The 24,742-nt window shown below is 39.0% G+C and overlaps 2 protein-coding genes across 2 annotated transcripts; one reads left to right on the top strand and one right to left on the bottom strand.

Moving 5' to 3' along the window:
* Nucleotides 1-9,464: 9,464 nt before the first annotated feature.
* LOC131481390 (olfactory receptor 10A2-like) lies at nucleotides 9,465-10,427 on the top strand. The gene is made up of 2 exons (XM_058670058.1): nucleotides 9,465-9,804; nucleotides 10,225-10,427. The coding sequence occupies exons 1-2, from the start codon at nucleotides 9,465-9,467 to the stop codon at nucleotides 10,425-10,427; spliced, it is 543 nt and encodes a 180-aa protein (XP_058526041.1).
* A 5,679-nt stretch (nucleotides 10,428-16,106) lies between these two features.
* LOC101521669 (olfactory receptor 2H1-like) lies at nucleotides 16,107-17,039 on the bottom strand. The gene has a single exon (XM_004598428.2). It carries the CDS (start codon nucleotides 17,037-17,039, stop codon nucleotides 16,107-16,109), a length of 933 nt encoding a protein of 310 aa, XP_004598485.2.
* Nucleotides 17,040-24,742: the final 7,703 nt, after the last annotated feature.

The following is a 24,742-nucleotide window of genomic DNA, read 5'->3' as shown; positions in this document are numbered from 1 at the left end:
TATAGTGACTTGCTTTTGAAAATGTACACATCCCAGAAACATTAGGGATTTGTTTTCAAAGTGACAGCTATGTGTCTCCAAATTTTTCATCAAACACACTCATTAAGCCCATATCTATTAAATTCAGCAGAGTTCCATTAAATGATTTACTCTCAGGCAAACAGAATCTGTAAGCATAATAACTTACTGCTTCTTATATTTTAAGCAACACAAATAGGTTATTTTTAATTCAAATCGCTTTGAGGGAAATTGAATCATGACAGAGTCACGGGAAAAATAATACATGCCATATATGTATATAGACATATATTCAAGTGAGACATCTTCAAAAGTTCATGAAAATCCATATTATGAGAAAACTGGATTCTCCAAAAACTGCACCAAAATAAACTCATTTAAAATCCATTTTCCGCAAACATTTTAAAGTTCCCTATACATATACAAACATAAATAGTCTGGCTCAGTAATGCGTTTAACTAGAACTATTGTTTCATGAGAATGAATTCTTATCTTTGGTACATTAATGTGTATAATTGTAAGTAAACTGTATAATTTTAGAATTTGTAAAATAATATTAAAACTTTATAGGTTTTACATATTTATAAAGTATGTCAGAATTTTGTAAATTAAGAATGAAAATGATACTCCACTGTCAGGAAAATACCCCTTTAAAAATTTATTTTAATTTCTATCTTCCTGAATGCACATTATTCAGGGAGTTACAAAAATATTATCGATCTCAAATAAGACTTCTAAAACAATAAGAGTAAATCTTTTACATCATTCGGAAATAAAAGCTGTTAGGAAAAGTAGGCAAGAAAGCTAGGCGAGTTATTGGCTGGAGTGAATTTGAAGAAGGCTGACTCAAGCAACTGAAGTAAATAATTTATGTTTTCCTTGAAGGAAAACAAAGTGTAATAGGGTAGATAGGAAAGAGAAAAGGTTCAGTTCTCACCTCTGGATATTTTGTCCTTTTACTCTTCTGATTTTATAAGCCAGAATAAGGCTGCTTATGAATAAGCTTTCCCACACCTCAAGTTTCTAGAAATGACTATGTGATTCCAAGGCAAGTCCCAGACACCTGCACCTAGTTCTAGAGCCTGAAGTCTGAAATTATTGCTACTTTCTTGAGAAGTGATAACGGACCCAAACAAGTACTTTGGGAACTTGCTATTCCTCATAGAGCAATTAGCAGCAGATACATAAGTGACCAAGAGTAATGGGCTCCCAGGGAAATTTGTGGGGAAAATCATCAAAAAATTATTTAATCTAAAAGATTGTCAATCCCTCAACTCACATACTGAAATAAACCCTTAATGCAGTAAAACTAAAGATCCTACCCTGAGCAAAGTAAAGGCATGGTTGACGTGGAATTATCACTGTTATTTTTATTTTAAAATACCCAATAGAAATATTTAAGGATGATTATAAAGATCCTCTAAACAAAAGATGTTTATCCCAAACCAAAGCATGGCACTAAAACAGATTTTCAAATATGGGCTTGCAGCAGAAGATTTGGCAATAAACATTTAGCCAGGGTTGTTCAAAATGTTCTCTGGTTGTGTAAGTGAGATACTTGGAATATACACTTGCGAGAAACTTGCAGAGTGTTTCAGTCTAATAAAAACTCTTAGATGTATTCCAAAATGTCCTCAAACCAGTTGGATACAACATAGCTTATTGACTAACAATTGTTAGAATTGTTGCTAAACAGGATAAAAGGGTGAGATTTATGAGATCATGTCAGAAACAAGCCTTTAATACCAGAGATGTATGGAGTGGGCATTTGGTAAAGCAGTTAGGACACCTCTTAGGACACGTGCAGCCCCCACTGGAGTGTTTTGGTTGTAGTCTCAGCTCTATACCCAGTTTTAGCTTCTTGCCCATGTGCGTGCTTGCAAGTGGCAGGTGATGGCTCAAGTGGTTGAGTCCCCATCGCTCACATGAGTGAGTTTCAGACTTCTCACTTCAGCCTGACACAGCCCTGGCTGTTTCAGACATTGGGAAGAGAGAATCGGTACATCGGGGAACCTACCTTTCTTTCTTTCTTTCTTCTTTCTTGCTTTCTTGCTTGCTTGCTTTCTTGCTTGCTTTCTTTCTCTCTTTCTTTCACTCATTAAAACAAAACAAAACAAAAAAAACCAGCTATTCTAAATACCACTCTTCACAAAGTAGTTAAGATATAGAACCAATCTATGTTTCCATAATTTGCTGAAGACATAAAGGAAGTATAGCCTATGTCTACAATGGAATACTGTTCAGCAACAGGAGAGAATGAGATGCTGCCAACTGCAAGAACATGAATGGAATTTACAGACATTATATTATGCAGCCTAAGGCAAAGACAGATTCCATATGTTCTTACCTATGTGGAAGTGAAAATGTTATCTTGTAGAAGATAGTGGTTATCAGACAGAATCTTGGAAGAGAAGGGGAGGTGGGGATGGAGAGGATGATTAATGGTTGCAGAAGTGCTGTAGGGTAGAAGCGATAACTTCCAATGTTCTGTAGCACAAAAAGGTGACTAAGGTTAAGATCCATGGATTGTGCGTCTCAAAAAAAAAATGGCTAATGCCAAGTAATTTGAATGTCCCCAGCAAAAGGAAATATTCAATGTCTGAGCTGATTGATATGCAATTACCCTGCTCTAATCATAAAAGTTTATATAAGTATTGAAGCATCACAATAGACTTCAGAAATATGTGAAATTATTAGGTCAGATAAACATCCACATTTGTCATATATTTATGTATCTTATAATGATATAATTTGTTTCAAAAATATTTATTTTTATTTAAAAGGTAGACTCACAAAGAGAAGGAAAGACAGAGAGAGATTCTCCATGTGCTGGTTTAAAATTGGCCACAATGGCCAGAGCTGAGCCAATCTGAATCCAGGAGCCAGGAGCTTCTTTCAGGTCTCCCATCTGGGTACAGGGCCCACATAGATATTTAAGGCTTGTTTATAGCTACTATCTTGTTGGACCACCTCCACTTTTTTCCAGGCCCGTTAGCAGGGAGCTCGATGAGAAGCAGAACAGCCAGGACTGGAACCGATGCCCACATGGGATGCTGGTACTGTAAGCAAAGGATTGGTTTGCTGATCCACTGCACTGGCCCCTAAAGACTTTATTTGTTAATCGTTAGTTGTAAACCCACAAAGTATTCGATTTAATCCAGTGTAGCTACCAATTACGTGAAAAAGGATTCAGACTTACAAAATACTGTCTTCTCCAACTTACATGAGAGATGGATTTCTCATGTAACTTGGAGAAGATAGTAAAACTAGACTTAGTTGATTATGTGTTATCTAGAAGCAAACTGTAAGTAGTTAAAGTACACAAACTGTTGTGGATGATGTGGCACAGCATGTTAAGCTGCGAGAAACCTTCACACACTCACATCCCAGAAGGAGTATTACTTCATGTTCTGAGTGCTCTGCTTCTTATCTGGTCTCCAGGTAATGCAGCTTGGATGCAGCAGATGATGGCTCAAGTGCTTGAGTCCCTGCCATTCATGTGTGAGACACAAATGGGGTCCTTGCTCATGTGTTTGCATATCTCAGCCTCAGCTGTTGTGTCCATGTGAAGAACCAATCAATGGATGAAAGATTTCCTCTCCCTCTCTTTTTGCTCTCTTACCTTTCAAATATCTGAATATTAAAGGATAATCATCTCAATTGTGTATGCTATTAATACATGCACCTTGGAAAATACACAATTAAAACAATGACAATGAAAATAAGTAAAATTTTGAATTATATTTGAGGATTTTGATACTCCTTTATTAGTAACTTTCAAAAAGAAAACAGAAATATCTGGAAAATGAAAAATGTTTAGTAATAACATGATGTTGCTCTATTTGGGCTACTACAATGATACAGCACAGGCTAGGTAACCAACAACAGAAACTTTTCAATCTGGGATGTCCAAGATTGAAGAACCAGCAGTTTCAGTGTGCACCAAAATAGAGAATATTGTTGAAACAAAATGCTGGCTGTTTGAAAAGATAAACACAATTTTTTAGGGATTTACTGGGCACTCTACAAAGTACTTGGTGCAGGTAGAGCACATCAGCCAGTTCAGGGAGTCATCAAGCAAATCCTAGCAGAGAATCTTGGTCGGCCTCATGGTGATGTTACAGGCAGAGAGGTAGATATTAAGCAGGAAGGGAGGTTGCCAGCCCCTCTGTGAAACCCTCTTTGAACCGCCCCACCTTTTCCTTTTTTGTGTAGTGAAAAAGCACAGTCTTCAGTTTCCACTCTCTCATGCCGTTAAATATTGCCAAACATGGTTGCTGGCTACATTCCTGTGATATTAGATAATTATAATATCATATAATAAAATTCCCATGACCAACACTCCCACTCCTATCATACACCTAATTCCATGACCCTTTCCTAGATCTAAAAAAAGAGAGGGGGTGAATTTGTGGTACTAAAGCTGCACCCCAAGCACAATTAAAGCACACCCCCAGACTCTCCACTTTATACAAAGGGATGCCCTGAACCTCTCGTGTAGCTCCAGTAAGCATGCCCACACACTCTATCAAGAGTATCTTTTGCTTTGCATGCAGAAAAATCTTACTTCTCTGCTAACCTGTATGTGCAACTCAGCCTCAAATTCCTTCTTGCATCAGAGACAAAACCTTGAACATAGATACTCCATGACAGTGAAGTCCAGAAGCTGGTTAGCAGGACCTGTGGTTGATTATCAAAAACAACACACCAGTTGCTCTGTATTTCTGTTCTGATTTCAGAGGACTCAGCCACAATCTTCAGCATTCTAGGTGAAAGGAAACACGAATAGGACTCTGAGCATCACTTCCCGATGATGGGGAAGTCAAACATCTTATTATTGTTGTTAACACTATTGGAAGAACTCTGACGTCAGGGGTAGAGGGGCTGGCTTGTCACCACCATCTTGGCTAGTGGAGAAGCAGTGCACATCAAATGGAACACTTCTCACCCTCTTCAATACATCTAGTATCAGGCCATTTGCTTCATCTGTATTTCAGAACCTCAACTAGATCCTGAGGCTCTCAACAAGTACTCAGATCAATATTGTTGTTGGAGGATGAGAGGTGGAACATGTTTATTTGCCATCTTGATGGTGTCACTCTTCCTGATACAATCATACTAAGCACCTCAGGTAACATTGCGTTCATGACTTCATTGAACTGGTGGAGATTTGGTCAGGGCTTTACATGGAATTATAAGAAAATCATTGTGTTTTTACATTTTAGGGAACTGTGTCAAGGGGTGTTTTTCATTTAAGGAAACTTTGTTAAGGTTTTTTTTTTCTATACAAATGACATGTTCCTCTTCCTACCATTCCCCCTTTGCCTTCATAGCAGCTAAACAACATAATATTAGCTCATATTCAATCCCTTATCCAGAGTGAGCATCCACTCTGGTCAGAACTGGCTTAGTGCTATAGTCAGCTAATTCTCCATCTGCGCTACTTGCATCCCATATAGACACAGGTTCAAATCCCAGCTACTCAACGTTTGATTCAACACTCTGCTTGTGGCCTGAGAAGGTGGTGGAGAATGGTTCAAGTCTCTGGGGCCCATGTCACCACATGAGAGACCCAAAAGAAGCTCCTGGTTCCCAGATCAGCTCAACTTCAGCTGGTGTGTCCATTTGAAAAGTAATCCAGTAAATGGAAGATCTCTCTGTCTTTGCTTGTCTTTGTAAATCTGCCTTTAAGATAAAATAAAATTAATAAAAAAATCTACTAGTTTCACAATTCTGGAATCTAGGAACTAAAGGAGCATGGCACCAACACCTGTTCAGCTTCTCACGAGGATCCTGGCACTGTTTCATTTCATGGTACAAGGTCAAAGGGCGGGCAGGTGCTTGTGGAAGGGACAATCCATATGGGAAGCTTTGATTCTTAACAACTCATTCCTCTGTTAAGTCAAACCACATCAACATTTTTAAAAAATAACAGTGGGCATTAATATCTTAGCTAGTTCTTATATGTGACAAAGTCTTACAGTTATTAATGTGTATGTTTAATAATAACTAGAATAAACATTAGCCTCAACATAATATGAGGTAAAGGTTGTTTAGTTTTAATAGCTTTTTTGAGGATAACAATGCTTAATTTAGGCAATAATTAAAGCACGAATGCTTTTAATAATAGCTTAAGGTCTTCATATAATTGTTTACAAAATACATTTCACTTTAGTTTATACTATATTATATATACAACCAATGAGAGTGGTTACTGATGCTACAAGTTGTCATACATAAAACTGTTGATTCATCTGTCTTTTACATCAACTTCTTTTACTTCCAAAATGTTAGCAACAACAATTGCCTGCAAATCAGGCAGATCTGTCCAAGATGACTCTAGAGAGATATAATTCTTTCCTGAAACTCTCTAGTGAGAAGAAAACATACATCCCTTAGGGAGAGGGGCAGAATAAGGAGGCAGAATATAGAGAATTGAAATGTTTCTAATCTATCATTTTACATGCAATAAGAAGATTCAATATAATCATCATGCAACCAGAACACCTTCTATGCCTGTGTACACACACAGTGTGTGTCGCTGAGGGCATGGCTAGAAGAAAAGTGATATTCTCTTCTAGGACAAACAACCTTCCTCAAATCAGACATGGTCTCTGAGTGCAACAAAGGCTTCTCAATGCACAATGTTAGAGGTGAGGATGGGGCAGATTTACAACCTCTAGATTTTGATAGTTAGAAGAAACACTGTGGAGAAAATCAGGGAGTGGACTATGAGAAGCAATGGCCATCTGCTGTTTCTTCTCAAATATGATTAAAGGTATGTGACACAGCTGATGTCTTACAATTAGAGGGTGGTGGAAAACAGTGAAGAACTGATTTGAGACTTTTAGGCAGCCAGTATAAATCTTATCATTAAACTTTTGTGTTGCATGAACATATATTCATTGTTAAATATGTACATACATATAGTCTCATAGATAAAATGTATAGTGGAGACTAGCATACTGGGAAGTAATGATATCTTGTAGTAGTCATCTCTACTCCCTAATAAAGGGTGGACTATTAGTGAAACTGTAAACAGACTTTGACAATATGATACTAGATTTTCTATCTTTGTCTATGTCTGCAATTCCATGATGTACTTAAATAGCAGAATGTTAAACTTGTGATGTACTCAAGGAATATAGTATTGTAATAATAGGGAGGAAAATAGAGGGAGAGGAAAGTGGAGAGGAAGGAAGAGGGAGAAAGAGGAGGGCAAGGAGACACATCCCTACACCTAAAATGATTTTTATAAAAGGATGGTGAATCAACATAATAGTAAGCAAAAATTAAATAATTGAGGACAATTCCACACCCTGTATGTGTGCTCGTGTCTGAATCTATTCTCAAAGAAATTAGTAAGCAATCCTTATGGACAAGGTATGATTGCTATCACAGCAGGTGTAGTGTGGATGGAGGGATGTAACTAAACAGTATGAGGACAATGGAGGTCAAGAAGAGTTCCAGAGAACAGACAAAGCTGTGCTGGAACTTCAACTTGAACTTAGAACTTGGATAACCCATTGTAATACTAGAGGGAAAATCAATGGGTGGACAGGAAATCCCAGATCCTATGAAACTCTATCATAAAACAATAATAAAAAAATAATTTTAAAAAATCTTGAACTTACATAAGGCAATTCATTCAGTGAACAATCAGGGAAGCAAAAAGCAAGCCCCTGTGGAAAACTGAGTACTAGTAAAAAAAAAATCTTTCAAAAACTTAATAAAATAAACCAAACACAGAAATACAAGTACCACATATTTCCCCTTATGTTTGGGAGCTAAAATTTTAAAAGGTAAATAAAACCTAAAAGCATAAAATGAGATTAAAAGTTTATTTTGACTCACTTTTTGAAAATTCTATTCGTATAAATATGTAACTATTTGCAAGTAAGCCTGTATTTAACAACGGAAGTAATTTAATGTATCTGTAATGTGTGATCCACATGGATAAGAGGTAATGGAGAACTTTTCATCTGTTGTCAGGATCCTGACTTTCCTATGGCAGCATTGATCATCTTCTTTTGTTAAGGAATTCTTTGGTGGAGAAAAGATGGCAGATGATATCCAGCTGCTGAAATACTTGTGATGATGAAATCATCTCAGCTAAGAATGGTTGCAGCACAGTCTCTGTGTGGCTGTCTCCTCTTGTCTGTCATATCTCAACTACTGTTGCTCCTTTTAAAAATATTTATTTTTATATGAAAAGCAGAGTTACAGAGAGAAGGAGAGACAGAGATCTTCCATCTGCTGGCTCACTCCCTAAAAGGCTGCAATGGCTGGAGTTCAGCCAATCCAAATTCAGGAGATTCTTCAGAGTCTCCTACTCGGATACAGGGGCCCAAGGACTTGGGCCATTCTCTGCTTCTTTTCCAGGTCATTAGCTGAAAGCTGGGTGGGAAGTGAAGCAGCCAGGCTATGATCCAGTGCTCATATGGGATGCCAGCATCACAGGCAAAGGCTCAATTCGTATGCCACAGGTCCCTATCCTGTTGCTACTTTTTAAAGAGCCACCAGTCTTTAAGCTGCTGACCACCTATTTGGAACTTATCAGTCACCAGCATATAGCTTGGATTTATTTTGTGCATTGCAGGATTTATTTAATGATTAATTTAAAAATATATGTTTTCCATTGTTAACATTTAAATCACATAGATTTTGTGTTGTTTATTACTGAATCCCAAGACCTATAAGAGTATGGGCAAAGTCTGGGAATAACACTCAGAGAATCAATGGGTGAAGAAAATGAATCACTGTCAAGAGAAGTGGAGAGAAATTGGTATACATGTAAAACATTTAGGTGGAAGTATTCAACGGCCAATTCTTAACTGAACATTAGAATTGAGCCACAGTTATCATTTTTCCGTGTCATGCTTGATGATTTTGTAACTTTCAAAAATATACACTTATTTTTATTTGAGAACAGAGTTACAAAGAGAGATGGAGAAACGAAAAGGGGGAGATCTTCCATTTTCTGATTCACTCCCCAAATTACTGCTATGGCAGGAACTGGGATGATTCAAAGCCAGGAGCCAGGAGCTTCTCGTAGAACTGCCACAGCGGTGCACAGGCTCAAAGCTTTGGGCCATTGCCCACTGATTTCCCAGGTCATAAGCAGAAACACAGATAGAAAATGGAGCAGCCAGGATTTGAACCAGTGCTCAAATGGAGTGTCTGCCCACAGGCAAAGGATTAACCTGCTATGCCAAGGCACTGACCCCCAGACTTGTTGACATTTATAAAAATCAGCTAAACAGTAAACATGGAATATAAGTATTTGAAAAGTTAGGAGCATGAGTGTTACTCCTGAACTTTCTAAATTTCAGAATCTCAGATAAGAAGTTTGTCTCTTTATAAACCTCTTTACAGGTATTATAATAATGCATTTCCCTCACTTAAAGTAAAGTTTTCTGATGTCTCCCAATTCTCTTTTCTAGGTCATGAGCCTCAACTGCTCCATGTGGCAGGACAACAGCATGTCCATCAAACGCTTTGCTTTTGCCAAATTCTCTGAGGTCCCTGCACAGTGTTTCCTTCTGTTTACTCTAATCCTACTCATGTTCTTGGTGTCCTTGATGGGCAATGCTCTTATAGCCCTTGCTATCTGGACCAACTCCGTCCTGCACACCCCCATGTATTTCTTCCTGGCTAATCTCTCTCTCCTAGAGATTGGTTACACGTGCTCTGTCATACCCAAGATGCTGCAGAGCCTTGTGACAGAGGCTCGAGGAATCACGCGTGAGGGCTGTGCCACACAGATGTTTTTCTTCAGCTTATTTGGTATTAGTGAGTGCTGTCTTTTGGCAGCCATGGCTTATGACCGCTATATGGCCATATGCTCCCCATTACACTACGCAACACGGATGAGCCGTGGGGTGTGTGCCCACTTGGCAATGGTTTCTTGGGGAGTGGGATGCCTGGTCGGCTTGGGTCAGACCAATTACATTTTCTCCTTGAATTTCTGTGGCCCTTGTGAAATAGATCATTTTTTCTGTGATCTCCCTCCTATCCTGGCACTGGCCTGTGGGGATACGTCCCATAACGAGGCTGCAGTCTTTGTTGTAGCAGTTGTCTGCATTTCCAGCCCATTTTTACTAATCATTACTTCCTATGGGAGAATTTTAGCTTCAGTCCTTGTCATGCCATCCCCAGAGGGCCGCCACAAAGCTCTTTCCACCTGTTCTTCCCACTTACTTGTAGTAACACTTTTCTATGGATCAGGCTCTGTCACCTACCTGAGGCCCAAGGCCAGCCATTCACCAGGAGTTGATAAACTCCTAGCCCTTTTCTACACAGTGGTGACCTCCACATTCAATCCCATCATCTACAGCTTACGGAACAAAGAAGTCAAAGCAGCTCTCCGGAGAACCTTGAGCAAGAGGAATGTTTTAACCCATGGATAGAGACCAGAGGACAGTTCAGATCTGCTGCTGAGAAAAGATAGAAACATGGCCTTAGAATCAACAGATAAAAAGGCTGCACATCCCACCACCTATCTTATAATGAATTTTTTGTTTAATTTTGGGGTCATCATAACATAAAGAGCTAAAATTAGTTTGAATTCCAAAAAGAAGTTGCCTACTAAAGGTTTTTATTAAATCAGTGGGATTTGTAAACCATCGTCCGACTATGTTAGTCTAGGCCTACAGCACAAGTTACTAGGTATGTAAGGCTGAAGAATTGTCACTCTAGGGTATTGCTTATCTGTCTTCTGTCCTGGTCACAAGAGTGTGTGTTTCCACAGCCGTCTGTTCCATCTTACTCCTAATTTCCTAGTAACTCCAGAAAATATGCTGTTTTCTCATACCACACTGTAATCGACAGGGAAATTTTGCTAGTTGTGCGCACCATTAAAATAGATGAATATTAGCAGAGTCCTAATGTCTAGATTTCAGAAATATTTGTGACAGAATACTAAAGGAAAAATATGGGAAAATGTTTTTCAAGAGTTCCCAGAGTGAAGATGTGTGTTTTGGGGGGTTTTGTGTTTGTTTGTTTGTTTGTTTTGGTAAGACTTACTAGGGGCCAAGTGAGACAGACTAGTGGCCAAGGTCCTCACTCTGCATGTGTGAGCATCCCATGTGGGTGCCTGTCAATATGCTCTACTGCCCTTCCAACTCCCTGCTTGTGGTCTGGGAAAGCAGTAAAGGATGGCCCAAAGCCTTGGGACCCTGCATCCACTGGGAGACTTGGAAGAAGCTCCAGGCTCCTGGCTTTGGATTGGCTCAGCTTTAGCCACTGTGTCCATTTGGAGAGAGAATCAGCAGATGGGAGATCTGTCTCTCCCTCTTTCTCTCTGCTTTTATCCATAAATCTGACTTTGCAATAAAAATGAATGAATCTTAACCAAAAAAGGCAATTATTTAAATTTCTGAGACATTCTGTTGCATTCTTACAACCCAGCAATAATCAATACAAATATTTTATTAGTTTTAGGCTTTTTATATTTGCTAACCAAACACTACCAGAAATTGTTTCTATGATGGATTGTGTCATCAACATGCTGCTTTGAAAGCAAATAAGAAAAACATCAGGAATGCATATTCTAGAATATTAAAATGCTTAACATTTTTCAATATTTTATCATTAATTAATTTACCCTCAATATTTTCACCAGTATTTCTGAATGGATAGAAATTTCTTACTATTTTTGGTGCTCAGATTCTGGGAAGTTTGATCTCCAAGATCTTTGATATAAATTTTTATGAGTACCAGTTATGATACCAACAAAATATTCACTGAATTCTGAGTACAGGCTTGAATGAGATAGCTCAAACTTAGGATATGCATTGCCTGGTTTAACCCTAAAATCCAGCCCTGTTCTGCTGTTGTCCTCCCCCTACAGATGAGTAAACAAAGGAACAAAAGGCCACAATAACATTCCCCACACAAATAGAGGAATGAACCTCCCTTCATTTCACAATGTCCATCATTTGTTCCATTCTTTCCCCACCCCCTCATCCCCTAATTCCCTGTGTTCTTCTTTACCTGAGATAAATAAAATGGGAGCACCACATATATCTAGATTCATTTCTGGAAGGAAGTTCTGGCCCTGATATGTAGGTTTCTTTCTCACTTGTGTTGGAGGGCTTACTACATTGTCTCCAAAGTCTGTTCAATTTTAATCAGGAAAGCTAAGTAAAGAATACTTTTGATTCATATTTAACAATAATCATCAAAAACTTATGAACTTAAGGAAACTATCTTTGAAATAGACACGTTGAAAATTTTTCTTTTTTTACATACATAATTTCATTGGAACAAAAGTTTTTTTTAAAGCAGAAAGCATAACATCCTAAAAAAATCCAAAATTTATTATTGCTAGTAATTCCTACAAGCTTGCTGTGCTGCCTTAGATAAGGGTAGGAATGAAAAGAAGTTATTAAATATATACGAGCATTCCATATCAGAAACCAAAATTTGGCTGTATGTGGGAGTCCTGCAAAGGCTGCAACTTGTATTTCTCTAAAAGATCTCCTCTTGGAATCTTATCAGCAACACAACAATCTGTAGCTTTGTATGCTGAAGCCAGCACTGAGTCTCTGGTGAATTCAGTCTCAGCCAGACAACTGCCTGCGCACTCCTCAGGACTGCTTAGAGGGTAGCCTTTTAGTCTTCACTGTCATCTCCATCTCCTTCAGTGTCCCCTTCCTCCAGCCTGGAGCCCTCCAGGCCCCTCTTTCACGCTTCGTTTTTGCCCTTTGGTTGGGTATCCTACGGTTTCCTTTCCATCCTTCTCGGCTTAGCTGTTTCTCTTTGGCTGACTCTTCAGACTTCTTCTCACTTCAGGGCTTAGTAAGGGATGAGCTTGACTTGTGATTTCTGCAGCCATGTTCGCAGCCATGGGAAGAAGCCAAACAGGAAGAGGGCTTTGGGGGAGCACTGAGCGAGATCTTTTTCCTTTCCCTTTTTATCACCTTGGGGAGAAAGTGACTTTTCATCTCCTCTTCACTGCGCACTTTGTCACTGTTGGCCATATTCTCAGAACTGGACTCGTGCAGCTGTGACCAGCCACCTGACCTGAGACTTCGGAGCGAATTTGGCAAGCCAGTCATTCCGCGTGGTTTTTTGTGCCCTTCCCAGCCGGTCTGCGCCAAGTAGGTGCAGCACTCTTTGTCTCTCTGCTTGTCAGGTCTGGCTTACCGTGGACCAAGGAGCCAGTCCTGCAGAGCAGAGGTGGACAGCCAGCAGCCCCACCTCTGCCTTCTGTTCTCATTAAACTCCAGCGTGTTCTGTCCTAAAACAGAATTCTCAAACAAATAGATTCTTGGAATGTGCTGACGTTTTATTAGTTGTTCCAGTTTGAAGGAATCAGCAAAGTGTTAACACCATGCCATCATGAGCTCAAGAAGAAGAGGACAGAGGTTAAGAAAGAAGGATCTACTAACTTTCTAATTCCTTTTTAAAAGAAAAATCGCTTGTTAAAAATATAAAGAATATATGGAAAGTACTTGATTATGTGGGGTTTATAATATCATTTAGTAGTTTCTTCATTCATTGTATGCTTGAAATCATAAGATTTTAATTTATTTGAATAATCACATTGCTTGTTAGCCAATTGGCTCTCCTCCATCAATGAAACTGTAATTTGAAAATGAAACTGAATTTAATAAACAAGCATGATGCTGTTTTTAAAATTAGTTAAAATATAATTGAAGAATAAATTCATTTTGCAATTGTTTTTAAATTACATATATAGTTTCTAGTCTTCCATTATTTTAAAAGATTTCTCATATAATTTCAATTTTTCAACAAAATAAATTTATCTTTTCATTTCATTCTTCTTTAAATGTTTTTCATCCTACAACTAGGAATACAACAATGTCTTACAAACACAGCAAGTCATCTTGTAAATGTGTGCTGACTGTATCTACTTTCTCCTCTCCAGTATGGGGTGTGTGTGTATATGAATGTACATTCTTCCTCCGTATGTGTCTTCTCACTATGTTCAGTTAGAGTTGCTGTATCCAAAAGCTTTCTCACGGCTCATCTCCACTGGAGCCATTTATTTTCTACTAATTAGCATTTACAAAATAATAACCTGTCACTAGTATTCCCAAGCAGGCTGGAATCTTAAAGGTTAAAGTCATCAGGATATGTTTTACAAGTCACTATTGTAAAAATACAGGAAACAATTTTTTAAATTTAAAAAATTATCAAATAGTGAGCATTTCAAATAGCAATTAGGGTACAGGTTCAGACACCTGCTTCTTGTAGAGTCTGGGTTTGACATCTAGCTCTAAAACTTTGGCTGATCTGGGGACAGCAGTGAATACTCAGCCTGGTTTCTGCCTAATGGGTTACCAGAGAGCTCCCACACTCCAGCTTCTATTCGACCAAGCCAAGACATGGTTGGTGCTTGGAGAGTAAAAATTCAGACACTGAGTTCCTTGTGTCTCTGTCTGGCTCTCTGTGTCTCTCTGATAAATAAGCCAAAAAAAACAAAAAAACAAAAAACTCTTACAGTTTGCCAAGAATGTTGAATGTTATGTGTACTTATGTTTAAAAAAATGCTTGACATGAATAAAAAATTCATAAATTTTATAAAACTATAACGTCAATAAAACAAATGCCATGGACGTGACAGACACAAACTTATTATTTTAAGCCTATGCTCAGAAGCGAGCATTGTGGTACCGGGGTTCAGCTGCCACTTAAGATGTCTACATCTCTTATCAGAGTCCCACCTTAAGGGTCAGCTACTCTGCATCTGATCCAACACTCAACTAATATGCCAGAGAAGGCAATGAGTCATGACACAAATACGTGGGTCCCTGCTACCCAAGTGGGAACCTGGAAGAGTTCCTCTTCTGTCCTACATGTTGAAGGCATTTGGACAATGAAACAGCAGGTGAAGGGTCTTTCTCTTTCTGTCATTCTGCTTTTCGAATAAGTAAATAAGTATTCCTAAAAACATAAAACTATATGTTCATTTGTGGAATGTAAAAACTCAGAATTAAAATCACGTTTGTGTATTTGTCTGAGATCCCACACTTAGAGTTAATAGTAATTGTGTTAAAAGTAATTGAGAGCTATTTTGGGCTGATAAGAAGTGCGTAACAGGGCCCGGCGGCGTGGCCTAGCGGCTAAAGTCCTCGCCTTGAAAGCCCCGGGATCCCATATGGGCGCCGGTTCTAATCCCAGCAGCTCCACTTCCTATCCAGCTCCCTGCTTGTGGCCTGGGAAAGCAGTTGAGGACGGCCCAATTTATTGGGACCCTGCACCCGCGTGGGAGACCTGGAAGAGGTTCCTGGTTCCCAGCATCGGATCAGCGCGCACCGGACCATTGCGGCTCACTTGGGGAGTGAATCATCAGACGGAAGATTTTCCTCTCTGTCTCTACTCCTCTCTGTATATCTGACTTTGTAATAAAAATAAATCTTAAAAAAAAAAGAAGTGCGTAAGAGAGTTACGCAAGTTATTTTATCAGTGCTTTCACTGATATTCAATCAATATTCAATCTCATACCCCATTCCCCATAATAGCTTCTTCTGCGGATGTGAGACATCAGAAAAAAATTCTGGGTGCACATAATCCCTGCTGCTCCTTCTGAACGAGCAAGAATCAACATCCCCTGAAGAAGGAAAATAGCTGGAAAATTACGGCTTTCCAGGAAATCTTCACTCTTTCATGTAAACTATGACAGAATACCTATTCCCAGGAGCAGTATTGACCATGAGATCTGGAAACCAATCATTTCCATGGTAATAATGCAAATTGTTAGAAAAAAATGTATTCCCATAGTAAGAAATGAATTTTTCATAACGATGTCAACATGTCCTTAGGTAGTAGAATAGTAAATCTAATATTAATGAAAGTATAATGATAGACACATACACACACATACAAATGTTTACCTCTTCAAAGAGTCTATAAAAGGCACGTGAGAAGTACACAATAGTTCCAGAAAAGAGGATAATAAAGGTTGAGTAGGTATCTTCAGAATGCTATTAAATTGCCCATTCAGTCTTATTTAGTGAATTTAGTCATTGCCCCTTACGTATGAAAAGAGAAAGGATAACTAGACCATGCCTCAAAGCTTCAATTTCTGAGGGATTCCATGAGTATGCTTCACATCCTTTCTAACTTGGGTCTGTTGTCAGCAACTTTTTGATTGCCCATTTAACTTCCTTGTTTCTCAAGGTGTAGATCAAAGGGTTAAGCGATGGTGTCACTACAGTATAGAAGAGGGTGAGAAATTTGCTGTGATTTTGTGTGTACTTGCTTTTAGGTTGGATATAGACAGCCATTACGGTCCCAAAGAACAAAACCACAACAATAAGATGGGACCCACAGGTCCCAAAGGCTTTTCTCCTGCCTTCAGCAGATTTTATCCTCAGCACACTCCTAGCAATGCAGCCATAGGAGAGCAGAATCAGTCCAAGAGGTATAACCACAAAGAGCACAGTAGCAATGGAGAGTTCATTTTCCAAAAACCTTGTATCTACAGAGGCAATTTTAACCAGGGCAGGTTCCTCACACATGAAGTCATCTATCCGGTGGTGACTGCAGAATGACAACTGGAAAATGAGACTTGTCTGAACTGTGGACTCCACAAAACCACTGATCCATGCTATGGCTGCTAGCTGCTTGAGAAGCTTTGGGTGCATGATAACAGCGTAGTGGAGGGGTCGGCAGATAGCGTTGAAACGATCATAGGCCATAACTGTTAGAAGAATACACTCTGTGGAACCCAAGCCCAAAGCCACATAGAATTGGATCGCACAGCCAGTGTAAGTAATAGTCTTCTTGGGGCCCTTGAGATTCCAGAGCATTTGTGGAACAACACTGGTTGTGAAACAGAGGTCCAGGAAGGAGAGGTTTGAGAGGAAGAAGTACATGGGGGTGTGGAGTTTGGGGCTCAGATAGGAGATCAGTATGATAGCTGTGTTTCCAATCAGTGTCAGAACATATATAATGCAAATAACTGGAAGGAGAATCATCTCAAGTTGGGGCTGGTCAGAAAAGCCCAGTAAGGTAAAACCTGCTGGGGTGCTTAAATTGACCCCATTCATTGTTTCTTAATTATGAATCACCCTTTTTGACCATTCCTGTTTTATTCCTATGGGAAGAAAAATAAAATACTATAACAAGTGGAAGAAGAACAAACCAAGTAAAACTCAAGTATTAATATACTGTTATTACACAGAGAGAAAATATGGAAGTAAAATAATGCAACCTAGAAAATGATAGGTTGACATGACCTGTTACACAGAAAAAAGAAAAGTCCATGTCATGAAAATGTCAACTATATTGAAAAAAGTATGCAGAGACATTGTCATCTATATAAACCCAGATTTGAGACATAAAGCAATTTACCTGAAAACAAAATACATAGGTCATTTATGTTCATATTGTGAAAAGGGAAAGAAATTGAAAAATGAAATGATTATGACCTATATAGTTACCTAAGAGATAGACAATAAATATTATGGCACATAAATTTAAAAATTCATAAATTAGGCAGGACTAGCAGAGAAGTTTATAAAAATGAAATCAAGTAAGGTTATAATATTAAGCAGGAACACCTAGACACGACTACCATCAATATTCATTGTTTTCCAATGATGTGATTAACTCTTGAAGGTAGAACAGGTAACAGGGTTCAGAAAGAGTTCTGTCAATCATTGGTCTGCTGTCTTTATAAATGTTATCCTCTGGAAGAATTCAACTCATTATTCTCAATAGTATGCCTTAAAACGTTTTTAATCTCTTTTATGTATCTATTTTCATTTTATTTGAATGACCAAAAAAAAAAATGACAGAGACAGAGCTTCATCTGGCAGTTTATTCCACAAATGCTCACAGCAGCCAGGGCTGAGCCAGGCTGAAGGCAGAAGTCTGGAAGCCCAGGTGAGTCTCCCACGTGGGTGACAGGGATCCAAGTTCTGATAGTAACCTGCTGCCTTGTGGGATGTGCATTGACATGAAGCTGGATTAGAAGCACAGGAGCTAACACTTGAACTAGGCATTCCCATTTAGGATACAGGCATCCCCAGCATTGTAATGGCCGCACCAAATGCCTTACCCTAAGATACTTTTATTACAAGAGCATATGAATTTAGTCACCAAATGTAACCCATTAATCTTTTATAAAGTCAGTTGCATAGAATGTGTAATATTAAGTCAAGATATTAACCTGGAAATATTAAGAAACGTTGTAATGAAACTGTATACATCTGATCTGCCAATTTTACATCTCCAAAATGACTGCAACAAAGAAACCACTATGAGATTGAAATATTTTTAAAAGCTTCCTTGAAATGAAATAAGAAAATCTTTCCAATGAAAATCTTGGACTTTCCCAAATAGCCTTACTAAGAAAAAGACTAAAAGAAACTCTAGGAACTGTGGACCTCATTTCCAGACTCAAGCTATTATTACCTAATTTTGTTTTGTGAGAGTATGTGCCTTACTTTGATATTTAAAGTAATAATAAATTGTATGCTGAAACTTTGCAAAGGTAAAACTATTACAGGTCCTAAATAAAGGATAATATCCCTAGAAGTACAACAACAATTAAAAAAAACTCACGTATACTCACATGGTTTAACATTTGTCCATCTGCCCAAGTATTTTGAATGTTCTGATACCAAAGAACTGACATAATTTTGTGGCATGATTTCCTCTGTTGTTGATGAGAAAATGAAAGCACTGTTGTTGAAGGATTGATACTTACTGGAAGAAAAACAATAGTAAGCAACCTCACTTGGCATAATTCTATATTGTCCCAATTTCTTCATAGGAATTGATGTGTTAATAAATAACATATTTTCTAGGGAGGCACTACAATCACATTCCTTCTCCCGACTTTCACATGATTTTCTTATTATTTCTTTACTTTCACTTGAGAGAGTTACAGAAGGATAATAAGAGACAGAAAGAAAGAGAGTTTCCACTTGGTGGTTTACTCCCCAGATGGCTGCAATGCCCAGAACTGGATGGGCCAAAACAGGGAGCCAGGAACAACTTCTGGGTCTCCCACATCAGTGTAGGGACCCAAAGCCTTGAGCTGTACCCTGCTGCTTTCCCAGGTCAATATCATATCAATATCATAGAGCTGGACTGCAGCAGCCAGGACTACAACCGGTGTCCATATGGGCTGCTGGAGCTGCAGGTGAAGGATTAATCTGCCCGAACACAACAGCTCCTATTTTCACATTCTTAACCAAAATGAGATGTCTTTTGTCTGCAAAAGATAAGATTGCCAATTTGCCATATCTAAGAATATTGTAATGGTTAGTAATAGGTGAAATTTTTCTTCTGTTGAATTAAAGAGAACCAGTTCTGGGACATTTTTAAAAATGAACATCCTTTCATGTCTTCCACGATGTAAAAGAGTAAATCTCAACTTCCAAAGAGACTAACGTGTCGAGGCTGTAAGTGGATTTATGAGAAGGTTAATCCCTAACACAGTCCCAAGACTGCCAGCAGAGAAATCATGGGTGGGTGACTTCTTGGCGGAAGTCATCTCTTTTGTATCTTTGGCTCACACAGTTGCCACATAGATGATATTCAGATTATTCATTCAGGACACATCTTGGGAACTCTTCACAGACAACTTCCAGTAATCACTATTTTCAAGAGGGAAACAAGTCTCTGTAGAGAAAAAAGCCACAGGGACTTGTACCTCTATATCCACAAGGAGACAATCAATTGCACATCACAGCCTACACATCCACATGCACAGACCCCTTCATTTTGTTACAAGGACATCTTTAACAGGAAGGGACAACACATTGGAACTCTAGACAGTCTACTCATCTTTACTTCCTAAAAACTAGGCGACATTTTTCTACAGCTATCTCAAAAAATAGACAGTGTGTATCCTATCTTTGAGTGAAATGATTCACTGGAGTGTAATTTATACTTCAAAACTGATATAGTACATGTACAGATTAATACTCATACATACGATTCAAAAATAAACATCTACACACATTTGGGTCCTTTGTCCAAAAACATTTCTGATGGGGTGCATGATAGTAAACCTGAGCATCACCAATATCTGATGTACAGACTCTTTGAGATGCCTCTTCCCGTAACATTGCCAAATGGGGAGGGGACGTATTTGTCAGGAGTGCTGGCCCCGTGTTTGTTTGCCTTCGTATCCATTCATTGTTCTTCCTCAGCTCTGTTCTGTTTACAGACAAACTGACCCTTGAAGGATGCTTTGCCCAGGCACCCAAAGCAATTGGGTTCTAAGGGGGAGAATCTGATAATGGATTAGAAAGAAAACAAAGAGGCAGACGACATTTCTGCCTTCTACTTTGCTTCGGGAGGTTTTTCTAGCAATGCTGACATCTCAGGATAGCATCAACCCTGCTTCCACGATGTAACCCTGGTCTTCATCCACCTTTGCTTCTCCAGTCCAGCAGTGGTCGTGGCTTATAGTGGTTTCCAGTCTCAGGGTTATCTCACATTCTATTGCTTAGTTTCTCAACTCTCCTATAACTAATGTAGTTAATGAATATATTAAGTTCCCCATGTTATAAGTACTTAAGAAGTTAATATAGTTTAAGATGGCCCTTTGCCATGAACTTTCTGTGTTCTTTCCTTCTATGAAACATATTTCTTATGAAATATGTAATCACACTCTAATAATGATGTGTTCATAATACCTATTTTCCATATAATATTCTACAAGTTTCTACAGAAGGTGAAGCCTTGCTCCAATTTAGTAAATTTTTTAAATTGGACTCAGATAATACTAAATTAATTGGAGGATATTTAGACCAGCAAGTTTTTCTCTCTTCCTTGATTTGTTGCTTGAGAAACACTCTTGATTTTGAAAACATTAACTCTTCTTTTAAAAAAATCAAGGTTGATACTTACTGATTTGTAGATTACTCTGAGACATTCATTATCTATAACCTAATGTCTACTCCACAAATGTGTTTAGAAAATGATTGACTGAAGCTGATTTTTCCTTTTAAGCTGAGAATAATTTAGCAGTGTTTATTTAGCAGTAGCTTTCTAAACAGTTTTCTCTAAAGAATCAGATCATCATTCAAATACGTACTATTTCATCTTTTAAAAAGTACATCTGTACAGTTCACTTCAAAAGTGTCATTCTGTTAAGTATATTTCCTTTTAATTATTTGCATTCGACAACAACAAAAAATTACAAAAATAAGTTATACTAATGTCTACCTTGCTTTTCTTTGAAATTTATTTATGGATATGCAACGATTATTTTACTATCATTTGTTTACAGATATAGACAATATGTGAGACAGTTTGTTTGCCCAAAGCCAAGCAACATCTGAGAAGGTTATAAGCCAGAAAGATAAATTTCTAGTCATTCTACCCACACTAAACTTCCTTCATTCACACATGTAACATCTTAAAATGTTCCTTATGATAATCAAATATGAGCAGTAAACAACAGAAATTTCACAGTCTTAAAGTCCAAACCTTTTCTTCCTGGTTTACAAATAACTGCCTTGTTTCTGGACACCCATGTGATTTTTTTTCTTCGTAGGTGTATGTCCCTGGTGGCTCTCCGGCTTATCATAAAAGCAATAGTCACAGTAAATCCAGATCTTACTCTTGTGTCCTCATTAACCATTTAACCTTTAAAACTTCTTTTCCTGTTATTTATTTTATTTATTTGAAAAATGTAACGTTACAAAGAGAGAGAGAGGAGAAAACAGAGAAAGATCTTTCAACTGCTGATGCACTCCCCAAGTGATCACACCAGCTTCTTTCCGATCGCAGTGTTGGACCCCCTTAATTCTTTAACTGTGTTGTATCCAAATACACTGGGAGTCAGGATTTTGACACATGAGTAGAGGGCCAAAATTCTTCTCTTAACACTGTCACCTCTAGAGTGTTAAAATTTTGCCATATTCACTTTACATATATATAGACATATAATTGTGCTAGTTTCTGGAAATAAGAATAAATTCTTAATGCTTGAATTCTATCTTAGCGTTTGATTAAAAATCCAAACTATTGTTTTTCCTGAATATAATTAACACATAGCATGATGGCATAGTTAACATTTTTGTTAAAACAGCCTTAAGAAGGCAGAGAATGTAAATATCTATATAGCATGATAGCTTTGCTGAGAATTCTTTTTACAATTTCATTTGTTTATTTGAGAGGCAGAAAAACAAAGAGAGAAAGCTCCTTTCCATGGGTTAGCTCCTGCATGTCCACACCTGCCAGGAGTGGGACTGAAGCTGGGAGAAGGCAACTCAGCCCAGGTCTCTAACGTGGATGAAAGGAATCCAGTGACCTGAACAGAAACATCTCCTTTCCAGGTGTACAGTCACAGAGTTCTGGAGGCAAGAGTGGGAGCTGGGACTCACATTCAGGCTTCTAATATGGGTCATGGCCCTTTTTCTGCTATACTGATTATCTGCCTCTATGTAGAATTCTTCATTAGCTGAATATATACCAGCATTTAGCTCCAGAATTAGATATGGAATATATTATTCACCCCATTCAGATACAATTTTGCATTTTGAAATTCAACATATCTAAACAAAATGATAACTATTGTTCCTAAAAATAAATGATTCAATAAATTACCATCTTTAAAGTCTAAAATGTTTAGAACAAATGATTATCCCTAATAAAAAAGCAGAAATTGAAAAGACAAAGTAAAATAGACTAAAAATCTAGATTATTGTGTTTGTATAGAACAATGCAAAATAAGCTGATGATGTGTTGTCTAGAGAGCAAACAATGACATATTTTGCATTTATGATTTTGTCAAGTGTAAATACCTAGTCTTTAGGTAAGGTTGTGTAGGTGTTGCTTTATTTTATTACTATTAAAAATTGCTTGTGGATTTAAAAAAAATATGTGCACATCTGCATTTGTATGTTCAAATGTTTTCACATTTTTACATCTTGAACTTTCGTCTATCAATATTAAGATACATGGGATATTTTTTAAAGGTATGTGAGATTTTTCTGGTCAATGATCATAAGTCAGCTGTTAAGAAGTTAAAAAATATTTTAGCTTCTCTATATTGAAACTTACCCGATTTCGGCTCCAATCACTTTACTCAAACAATTAAGTTACATAATACATTGCCATAACCCACCATATCTATGAGACAGACACAGAACTTACTCCATTTGTTTAAAAAAAAAAAAGATAGATTGAATGTTTGATTCATTCACTCATTCATTCGAAAGACAGAATGATACTTTCTCCTGGCTTTTCTGGAACATGAGGAGGAAACTATGGGATGTAGTGAAGACAGCGAGAAACAAGTTTGTGCTCACTACCCTTGGAACAATAAATAGAGAATCTCCCACCAGGGACTGCACAGTCTGCCTTTCCTAGGTCCCAGGAAGCAAAACCCACCGAGATCGGAAATACCCATAAGAAGCTTGCTGGGTCAGAGCGTCTCAACTTCCAGGCAGCCATGCTGCCCGGCGGGCCCAGGTTTCCAGCCTGGCACATCCAAGCTTGCCACCACGAAAGTACGTACATGGGGTGAGCGGCTCCCGGGCGGCTTCCAGATTTGCCAGAGTCCTGGTTGATGGCCCTCTTTTGGGGTGGGAGGGTGGTCCCAGGACTCTGAGAAGCACACCTGGACCTCCCCAGCGCGCCACGCGGCTGGAGTGGAGGAGGAGCCAGGAGGGGCAGGGCTGAAACCTGAGCGTCTCTACCTCCGGGGAAGCCATGTTGCCCGACGGGCCCAGGTTTCCAGCCTGGCACAGCCAAGCTTGCCACCATGTACGTACGTACATGGGGTAAGCGGCTCCCAGGCAACCAGTGCGCCATTTGGCACCAGGCTGCGCTTGCTGGCCCCCGGCCAGGAAGTTCTGGAATTTGGGTTCTTTGATATGTTGTATGAGTAGCTCCATGCTGAACTCACAGTGCTCTGGGAACGTGTATTAGTCCTAAAGATTCTCAATGGCAGTAAATCTTCCTCTGAAGAACCTGTAGTCACTTTATAATGCACATTGCCAAACACCAGTTCATTCAAAAGGCAAAATTCCAGGCTTGTCCAGCAGGATGTCCCCATTGCCTGATAGGATGAGGGATCAGCAGAGGGGTCAGAGTAGGCAAGACCATGACATTAACTGGCATTCGAGAACTATACCCGGGGCTAGAATGTGTCAGGCATGTGTGGACCAATCCTCGTGGAAACTCTGACCCCACTGGATGGTTTAGGAGGGCCGGTGGAGACTATGCAGGAGACATGACAGTCTATGGGGCGTGCTGGGCTGACCCAGAGCAACCTCTGGCATACTTAACACTGGCTGGGAACAGGCCTGGTTGGGGAGCTTAGGGGAGGCCTTAGCTGGGTGGAGCTTACCACTAAGGAACTGGAAGGGGGCTGAGTTCTGGTCAGGTCACAGTTGTAGTCCCTTGGCACAAATATGGATTGGGACTTGACGCACCATGCCAGGTTAGACCACAGTACAGTATGGTGCTCCGGAGGACCAGAGTAGATGTGGGACGGGCTCGGCTAGGTTTCAACCCCAACTGAACCATATATGAGCCATATGTGGGTATGGACGAGCCGTGGCTGGGCTGAAACTTCCAACAGCAGGAACCAGAATGGGTTGAAGAGCAGTGCTGGCCCAAGGACCTGCTGGTATGTGTGAAGCCTGCCACCAGGAAGGGGTCTGATGGAGGAATCTGAACAGTTCCTCTGACAGGACACTGACCCTACAAACAAGTGCTAGAAGCATGGAGGTAAACAACCCAGAAGAGGCTATGGAAAGTGACCCACTAGCATACATTT

Source organism: Ochotona princeps, chromosome 1 (assembly GCF_030435755.1).
Source record: "Ochotona princeps isolate mOchPri1 chromosome 1, mOchPri1.hap1, whole genome shotgun sequence".
Classification (NCBI taxonomy): Eukaryota; Metazoa; Chordata; class Mammalia; order Lagomorpha; family Ochotonidae; genus Ochotona; species Ochotona princeps.
The sequence above is the reverse complement of the archived record's forward strand: the minus strand, read 5'-3'. Positions and strand labels throughout refer to the sequence as shown.

Coding starts and splice junctions, on each gene's coding strand:
- LOC131481390 (XM_058670058.1), top strand. CDS start 9,465: ATGAGCCTCAACTGCTCCATGTGGCAGGACAACAGCATGTCCATCAAA. Junction 9,805..10,224: donor GTTTTTCTTCAGCTTATTTG/GTATTAGTGAGT, acceptor ACTTACTTGTAG/TAACACTTTTCTATGGATCA.
- LOC101521669 (XM_004598428.2), bottom strand. CDS start 17,039: ATGAATGGGGTCAATTTAAGCACCCCAGCAGGTTTTACCTTACTGGGC.